At 47.0% G+C, this 9500-nt stretch overlaps 1 protein-coding gene across 2 annotated transcripts in view; it reads left to right on the top strand.

Annotated features, from left to right (window-relative positions):
* The window catches only part of LOC129830722 (proto-oncogene tyrosine-protein kinase Yrk-like), a 45304-nt gene extending 37956 nt beyond the window's left edge, over window positions 1–7348 (top strand). The window contains exons 8-13 of one of the 2 annotated variants that reach the window (XM_055893363.1): window positions 1576–1731; window positions 2420–2599; window positions 2777–2853; window positions 3236–3389; window positions 3469–3600; window positions 6602–7348. In XM_055893363.1, coding sequence (XP_055749338.1) covers window positions 1576–1731; window positions 2420–2599; window positions 2777–2853; window positions 3236–3389; window positions 3469–3600; window positions 6602–6810 — 908 coding nt within the window. In that variant the 3' untranslated portion in view covers window positions 6811–7348. Of the gene's footprint in view, window positions 1–1282; window positions 1448–1575; window positions 1732–2419; window positions 2600–2776; window positions 2854–3235; window positions 3390–3468; window positions 3601–6601 lie in introns of both variants that reach the window. The other variant, XM_055893362.1, reaches the window with a different exon arrangement.
* Window positions 7349–9500: the final 2152 nt, after the last annotated feature.

Below are 9500 nucleotides of genomic sequence, written 5' to 3'. Positions count from 1 at the left end.
GTATCAGTACTATTGGACAGCATGGCGTATCAGTACTATTGGACAGCATGGTGTATCAGTACTATTGGACAGCATGGTGTATCAGTACTATTGGACAGCATAGTGTATCAGTACTATTGGACAGCATGGCGTATCAGTACTATTGGACAGCATGGTGTATCAGTACTATTGGACAGCATGGCGTATCAGTACTATTGGACAGCATGGTGTATCAGTACTATTGGACAGCATGGTGTATCAGTACTATTGGACAGCATGGCGTATCAGTACTATTGGACAGCATAGTGTATCAGTACTATTGGACAGCATGGCGTATCAGTACTATTGGACAGCATGGTGTATCAGTACTAATGTGTATATGTCATGTGTCTGTAAGTTACACTGCATCACCAAAAGTATGTGGAAACCCTTTCAAATGAATGGATTCGGTTATTTCAGCCACACCCATCGCTGACAAGTGTATAAAATCGAGCACATAGCCATGCAATCTCCATAGACAAAATGTGGCGATAGAATAACGTTACTGAAGGGCTCAGTGATTTTCAACGTGGCACCGTCAGAGGATGCCACCTTTCCAACAAGTCAGTTCGTCAAATTTCTGCCCTGCTCGAGCTGCTCCGGTGAACTGTAAGTGCTGAAGGTCTAGGAGCAACAACGGCTTATCCTTAAAGTGGTAGGCCACATTAGTTCACAGAACGGGACCGCCGAGTGCTGAAGCGCGTAGCACAAAAAATGGCCATGATTTTGGAATGAGTAGTTCAGACAGCTGTCCACATACCTTTGGTCATGTAGTGTATCTATGTTATGTATGTTATGTTGTGTTATGTATGTTAGTACTCTTTAGTGGATCAAGTAAAGCATTCTGTTTTATGTGTTCTATATGTGTTCTTTATGTGTTCTATATGTCTTCTATATGTGTTCTATATGTGTTCTGTATGTGTTCTTTATGTGTTCTATATGTGTTCTATATGTGTTCGTTGCCTTTGATCTCTTCATCCCCTCTCTCTCTGTCTGTCTGTCTTTCTCTCTATATATATCTCTCCCCCTCTCTCTCTTTCCCTCTCTCTCTCTCTCTCTCCCCCTCTCTCTCTCCCCCTCTCTCTCTCTATCCCTCTCTCGGTCTGTCTGTCTGTCTGTCTGTCTTTCTCTCTATATATATCTCTCCCCTCTCTCTCTCTCTCTCTCTCTCTCCCTCTCTCTCCCCCCCTCTCTCTCTATCCCTCTCTCGGTCTGTCTGTCTGTCTGTCTTCCTCGCTCTCTGTCTCTCTCTCACTCCCATCAGAGCGAGCTGCAGGTCTGTGCTGTAGGTTGATTGGCAGCTGTAGGCGGGGCATGCCTAAGCTTGCGGACCTATCGGTAAAGACCAAGGATGTGTGGGAGATTCCCAGAGAGTCTCTCCAGCTCATTAAGAAGCTGGGCAACGGGCAGTTTGGAGAAGTCTGGATGGGTAGGAACATGTTCTCTGTCTTTGCATGCCTCTTCATATCATTTAATCTCCCTCCCTCCCTCTATCCCTCCCTCCACCCCCTCCTCCCTCTCCACTCCTACCATCCCCTCCACCCCTTCCTCTTCTAGGCAGTAACGATGGGATGTGTCACTTCTTGACCACGCCCTGTCCCAATTCAACGCCCCTCACCCTGGGTTTGGGGCGGGACGCCTGGGAGGTTGCCCGGGAAACGCTGGCCCTAAACAAGAAGTTGGGTCAGGGCTGCTTCGGAGATGTCTGGATGGGTGAGACCGACTGTCAATCAATCAATCAATCAGTCACCTTCTTTTACTGTATGTTGGCACACTTTTTACAGTCTGTGTTCCAGAAGGACTTCTCAGTGTGTCTCTGGATATTCCTAATGTGGTGCTAATGTGGTGTTCCCTGTGTCCAGTTCAGTGTTAAAGTGTCTGTGTCTGTCCAGACCAGTGCGGTTCTGTGTCAGTGTTAAAGCGTGTGAGTGTGTCCAGTCCAGGAGGTGTTTTACTGGTCCAGCTTCATGTGCTACTGTAGCCATGCTGGTACTCCTTCTCTCCTCCCTTCTCTCCCCTCTCTCCCCTTTCCTCCCCTCCCCTCCCCTCTCCTCTCCTCCTCTCCTCTCCTCTCCTCTACTCTCTTCTCCTCTCTCCTCCGTTCCCTCCTTCCCTCCTCCCCTCTCTGTTCCCCTCCCTCCTCCTCTCTCTCCTCTATCCTTCCCTCTCTCCTCCCCTTTCTCCTCCTCTTTCCTCCCCACTCTCCTCCCCATCCCTCCTCTAGTCTCTTCACCCTTCTCTCCTCCCCTCTCTCCCAATTGTTACCCCACCCTGCCTCCTCCATGCATGACCTCACCATCACTCTTCTAATGTGTGTACTATATAACTCGGTGTGTAGGTGTGCGTGTCTGTATATAATTGTGTGTGTTTCTGCCACTGTGTGTGTGTGTGTGTATGTCAGGTATGTGGAACGGCACCACCAAGGTAGCAGTGAAGACGTTGAAGCCAGGCACCATGTCTCCAGAGGCCTTCCTAGAAGAGGCTCAGATCATGAAGAGACTGAGACATGACAAGCTGGTGCAGCTGTACGCTGTGGTCTCTGAAGAACCCATCTACATCATCACAGAGTTCATGAGCCAAGGTGCTGCATGGACACACAGCATGCACACACATCTAAGCAAGGAAGCTCGTACACACACACACACATACTCGCACGGGCACGCACGCACGCACGCACGCACGCACGCACGCACGCACGCACGCACACCATATGTTTTCACAATGATTTCTGACATGTATTCAACTGTGTGTACTGCAGGAAGCCTACTGGACTTCCTGAAGGATGGGGAAGGAGAAAATCTGAAGCTGCCTCAACTGGTGGATATGGCTGCACAGGTCAGAACACACAACCACCATCTTGGTCAACCACCATCTTGACCACGTTCCTCTGGTGTTCGGGTGTTGGTGCCACCTCACACTCTGCTGCAGGTGGTACAAGTGGGGATGACAGGCACCTCTAACCCTTCCTCGTGTGTGTGTGTGTGTGTGTGTGTGTGTGTGTGTGTGTGTGTGTGTGTGTGTGTGTGTGTGTGTGTGTGTGTGTGTGTGCGTGTGCGTGTGCGTGTGCGTGTGCGTGTGCGCGTGCGCGTGCGCGTGCGCGTGCGGGGGTGTGTGTGTGTGGGTGTGTGGGTGTGTGGGTGTGTGGGTGTGTGTGTGTGTGTGTGTGTGTGTGTGTGTGTGTGTGTGTGTGTGTGTGCGTGTGCGTGTGTGTGTGTAGATAGCGGCAGGCATGGCGTATATAGAGCGAATGAACTACATCCATCGTGATCTACGAGCGGCTAACATTCTGGTCAGTGATAATCTGGTGTGCAAGATCGCTGACTTTGGTCTGGCCAGACTCATAGAGGACAATGAGTACACCGCCAGACAAGGTAAGAGAGAGTGTGACAACTCTTGATGAGAACAGGACTTCCTAAATACATTTGATTGATTGATTGATTGATTTTACAGGAGCCAAGTTTCCCATCAAGTGGACTGCTCCTGAAGCTGCTCTATACGGGCGTTTCACCATCAAGTCTGACGTGTGGAGCTTTGGTATCCTGCTCACTGAGCTCATCACAAAGGGACGCGTACCTTACCCAGGTAGGTGGGCGTGTCTTACTCTCTCCCTTCTTTTTTCCAGACATAGGATACCGTGTGTTACGAAACATCTCTGTACAGTGGCAAGAAAAAGTATGTGAACCCTTTGGAATTACCTGGATTTCTGCATAAATTTGTCATAAAATTTGATCTGATCTTCATCTAAATCACAACAATAGACAAACACAGTCTGCTTAAACTAATAACACACAAACACAGATACATTTTCATATCTTTATTGAACACACCGTGTAAACATTCACAGTGCAGGGTGGGAAAAGTATGTGAACCCTTGGATTTAATAACTGGTTGACCCTCCTTTGGCAGCAATAACCTCAACCAAACGTTTTCTGTAGTTGTGGATCAGACCTGCACAACGGTCAGGAGGAATTTTGGACCATTCCTCTTTACAAAACTGTTTCAGTTCGGCAATATTCTTGGGATGTCTGGTGGGAACCGCTCTCTTGAGGTCATGCCACAGCATCTCAATCAGGTTGAGGTCAAGACTCTGACTGGGCCACTCCAGAAGGTGTATTTTCTTCTGTTGAAGCCATTCTGTTGTTGATTTACTTCTGTGTTTTGGGTCGTTGTCCTGTTGCATCACCCAACTTCTGTTGAGCTTCGATTGGCAGACAGATAGCCTAACATTCTCCTGCAAAATGTATTGATAAACTTGGGAATTCATTTTCCCGTCAATGATTGCAAGCTGTCCAGGCCCTGAGGCAGCAAAGCAGCCCCAAACCATGATGCTCTCTCCACCATACTTTACAGTTGGGATGAGGTTTTGATGTTGGTGTGCTGTGCCTTTTTTTCTCCACATAGTGTTGTGTGTTCCGTCCAAACAACTCAACTGTAGTTTCATCTGTCCACAGAATATTTTGCCAGTAGCTCTGTGGAACATCCAGGTGCACTTTTGCAAACTTCAGACGTACAGCAATGTTTTCTTTGGACAGCAGTGACATCTCCGTGGTGTCCTCCCATGAACACCGTTCTTGTTCAGTGTTTTACATATCATAGACTCGTCAACAGAGATGTTAGCATGTTCCAGAGATTTCTGTAAGTCTTTAGCTGACACTCTAGGATTCTTCTTAACCTCATTGAGCATTCTGCGCTGTGCTCTTGCAGTCATCTTTGCAGGACGACCTCTCCTAGGGAGAGTAGCAACAGTGCTGAACTTTCTCCATTTATAGACAATTTGTCTTACAGTGGACTGATGAACATCGTGGCTTTTAGAGACGCTTTTGTAAACCTTTCCAGCTTTATGCAAGTCAACAATTCTTAATCTTAGGTCTTCTGAGATCTCCTTTGTTTGAGGCATGGTTCACATCAGGCAATGCTTCTTGTGAATAGTAAACTCAAATTTTGGTGAGTGTTTTTATAGGGCAAGGCAGCTCTAACCAACATCTCCAATCTCACCTCATTGATTGGACTCCATGTTGGCTGACTCCTGACTCCAATTAGCTTTTGGAGAAGTCATTAGCCTAGGGGTTCACATACTTTTTCCAACCTACAGTCGTGGCCAAAAGTTTGAGAATGACACAACTATTAATTTTCACAAAGTCTGCTGCCTCAGTTTGTATGATGGCAATTTGCATATACTCCAGAATGTAATGAAGAGTGATCATTTTTTGATCATGCAAATGAAACATGCAAATTAACTGATTCCCCAAAAACCATTTCCACTGCATTTCAGCCCTGCCACAAAAGGACCAGCTGACACCATGTCAGTGATTCTCTCGTTAACACAGGTGTGAGTGTTGACAAGGACAAGGCTGGAGATCACTCTGTCATGCTGATTGAGTTCGAATAACAGACTGGAAGCTTCAAAAGGAGGGTGGTGCTTGGAATCATTGTTCTTCCTCTGTCAACCATGGTTACCTGCAAGGAAACACGTGCCGTCATCATTGCTTTGCAAAAAAAGTGCTTCATAGCCAAGGATAGTTCTTGATGATATATATATCATCAAGAACTTCAAGGAGAGCGGTTCAATTGTTGTGAAGAAAGCTTCAGGGCGCCAAAGAAAGTCCAGCAAGCGCCAGGACCGTCTTCTAAAGTTGATTCAGCTGCTAGATCGTGGCACCACCAGAACATAGCTTGCTCAGGAATGGCAGCAGGCAGGTGTGAGTGCATCTGCACGGACAGTGAGGTGAAGACTTTTGGAGGATGGCCTGGTGTCAAGAAGGGCAGCAAAGAAGCCATCAGGGACAGACTGATATTCTGCAAAAGGTACAGGGATTGGACTGCTGAGGACTGGGGTAAAGTCATTTTCTCTGATGAATCCCCTTTCCGATTGTTTGGGGCATCTGGAAAAAAGCTTGTCCGGAGAAGACAAGTTGAGCGCTACCATCAGTCCTGTGTCATGCCAACAGTAAAGCATCCTGAGACCATTCATGTGTGAGGTTGCTTCTCAGCCAGGGGAGTGGGCTCACTCACAATTCTGCCTAAGAACACAGCCATGAATAAAGAATGGTACCAACACATCCTCCAAGAGCAACTTCTCCGAACCATCCAGGAACAGTTTGGTGACGAACAAGGCCTTTTCCAGCATGATGGAGCACCTTGCCATAAGGCAAAAGTGATAACTAAGTGGCTCGGGGAACAAAACATCGATATTTTGGGTCCATGGCCAGGAAATTCCCCAGACCTTAATCCCATTGAGAAATTGTGGTCAATCCTCAATAAAAGCTACACTTATGAAATGCTTGTAATTATCCTTCAGTATTCCATAGTAACATCTGAAAAAATATCTAAAGATACTGAAGCAGCAAACTTTGTGAAAATTTATATTTGTGTCATTCTCAAACTTTTGGCCACGACTGTACACTGTGAGTGTTTAAATGATGTATTCAATATAGACAAGAAAAATTCAATAATTTGTGTGTTATTAATTTTATTACCAATTTATATAGAAATCCAGGTAATTCCAAAGGGTTCACATACTTTTTCTTGCCACTGTATGTCTCTTTCTCCGTCTCTACCACTCCCTCTCCCTCCTCTTCTCTAGGTATGAATAACCGCGAGGTCCTGGAGCAGGTGGAGAGAGGCTACAGGATGCCCTGTGCGGTGGGTTGTCCTGCCTCCCTCCATGAGCTGATGGTGCAGTGTTGGCGGGGAGATGCGGATGAGAGACACACCTTTGAATACCTGCAGGGCTTCCTGGAAGACTACTTCACTGCCACTGAACCCCAGTACCAGCCTGGAGAGAACCTGTGACCACACGCACACACGCACGCACGCACACACGCACGCACACGTACGTGCGTATACAGACACGAGTGTTCACAGACAGACACTCACTCACATAAATACAGACACACACACACACACACACACACACACACACACACACACACACACACACACACACACACACACACACACACACACACACACACACACACACACACACACACACACAATCACACACACACACACACACACACACACCGTTATTGTAGGCTGTAGCGTGCCAGATTGTGTCTTAAATCTTTACTCAGTGTAATATGATGATGATGATGATGATGATGATGATGATGATGATGATGTCTTCACTTCCAATGCTTTTTACTCTTTAATCATCTTTCATGTCAAAGTGGATTTTTACTGTAACTTTTCATAAGTCTGTTGTTTTTTTGAGCTTCTGAATCTAGCGGATAAATGCTGCCAGAGGCGACCCATAGTGGGCACGTGTCCCCTCAAAGAATGTGCCCTGTTTAAAAACATTTAAGAAATAAAATTATATATATATATATATATATATATATATTGTTGTTGTTTCTCTGTAATACTACTAGCCACCTAGCAATTTTATGAAGTTAGCTTTAGTTAGCCCAGCTCTCCCAACCTCATAACTAACTACCAAGAAGCCATTTCAGACTATCAATCAAGTTAGAGTAGCTAGCTTGTCTGTCTTAGCTGGCATGCCTGCTGTCAAGGTTGGTAGACTTTAGAAAAGCAAGCAATAACTAAATGTATTGAATAAGACTCACATTCCTTTCAATCTTTTACCCAGATTTGAGCAGGCATGCAGAGAAGAATTCTGCCAGTGTTTGCCGATGTTACACATAGGCCTAGCTTGTGCATCATTATCACTAACTATCACTAGCTATCACTAGCTATCACTACCTAACAGGGAAGAAATCCGAGGGCGAGCACGGAGTGTGACTGGGCCAAGCTAGAGCAGCTTGTGAAGTTGCTGGAGCCGTTCGCAATCCACACCGACTTCAAACTGACAGCCAGTCACTGTCTGATGTGGTACCGTGCCGTCTCAACCTCGAGTCACACTCGCAGTCAACTACTGTTGCAAAACAGTTGGCACAGGTCCACCTGAAGTCACTGCGCGAGCGCTTTGCAGGCATACTGAATCCTCAGGCAGCAAACTTCAACCCTCACTCTGCAGCAGCTTGTCTGATGACCCAAGTGTGTCTCTGGCACTTCGCTCAACAGAGATGGAGCCACTGATGAGGGAAGCAGAGTCTTTTGTACTTCAGCAAATCAGAGAGTACAGCCATGGAGCAGCAGGACCAGAAGCAAGATGCCAGCACGTTGAATCCAGCAAGCATCTCGACCACAGTTCTTCAGAAATATAGTTTTCTCGCATCGAGGATAGTCCAGACGGATGGTCAACCTGTCAGGGCATTCAGTGCCCTGTGTGAGATATGGAAATACCTGGAAGAGGTAAAGGGGGGCATGTTTACAGAGTCACCTCTCCAGTTCTGGCAGGCAAGGATGGCTGTTTATCCAAAGCTGTGACCTGTGGCACTGGATCTGCTTTCTGCCCCAGCATCCCAAGCGTTCGCGGAGAGAACATTCAGCCTTTCAGCAGGCTGAAAAACCCAACCTCTTAGGGATGCAGAATCTTCTTGAAGATAATCCAGAGAATCTTGTTTGGTTGAACAGAAACATATACACCCCCCCCCCCACACACACACACACACACACACACACACACACACACACACACACACACACACACACACACACACACACACACACACACACACACACACAGACACACACACACACACACACACACACACACACACACACACACACACACACAGACACACAGACACACAGACACACAGACACAGAGACACACACACACACACACACACACACACAGACACACACAGACACACACACACACACACACACACACACACACACACACACACACACACACACACACACACACACAGACACACACACACACACACACACACACACACACACACACACACACACACACACACACACACACACACACAGACACACACACACACACACACACACACACACACACACACACACACACACACACACACACACACACACACACACACACACACACACACACACACAGACACACAGACACACAGACACAGAGACACACACACACACACACACACACACAGACACACACACACACACACACACACACACACACACACACACACACACACACACACACACACACACACACACACACACACACACACACACAGACACACAGACACACAGACACACAGACACAGAGACACACACACACACACACACACACACAGACACACACACACACACACACACACACACACACACACACACACACACACACACACACACACACACACACACACACACACACACACACACACACACACACACACACACACACACACAGACACACACACACACACACACACACACACACACACACACACACACACACACACACACACACACACACAGACACACAGACACACAGACACACACACACACACACACAGACACACACACACACACACACACACACACACACACACACACACACAGACACACACAGACACACACACACACACACACACACACACACACACACACACACACACACACACACACAC

The sequence above is a fragment of the Salvelinus fontinalis genome, chromosome 32, assembly GCF_029448725.1.
Source record: "Salvelinus fontinalis isolate EN_2023a chromosome 32, ASM2944872v1, whole genome shotgun sequence".
Classification (NCBI taxonomy): Eukaryota; Metazoa; Chordata; class Actinopteri; order Salmoniformes; family Salmonidae; genus Salvelinus; species Salvelinus fontinalis.
The sequence above is the reverse complement of the archived record's forward strand: the minus strand, read 5'-3'. Positions and strand labels throughout refer to the sequence as shown.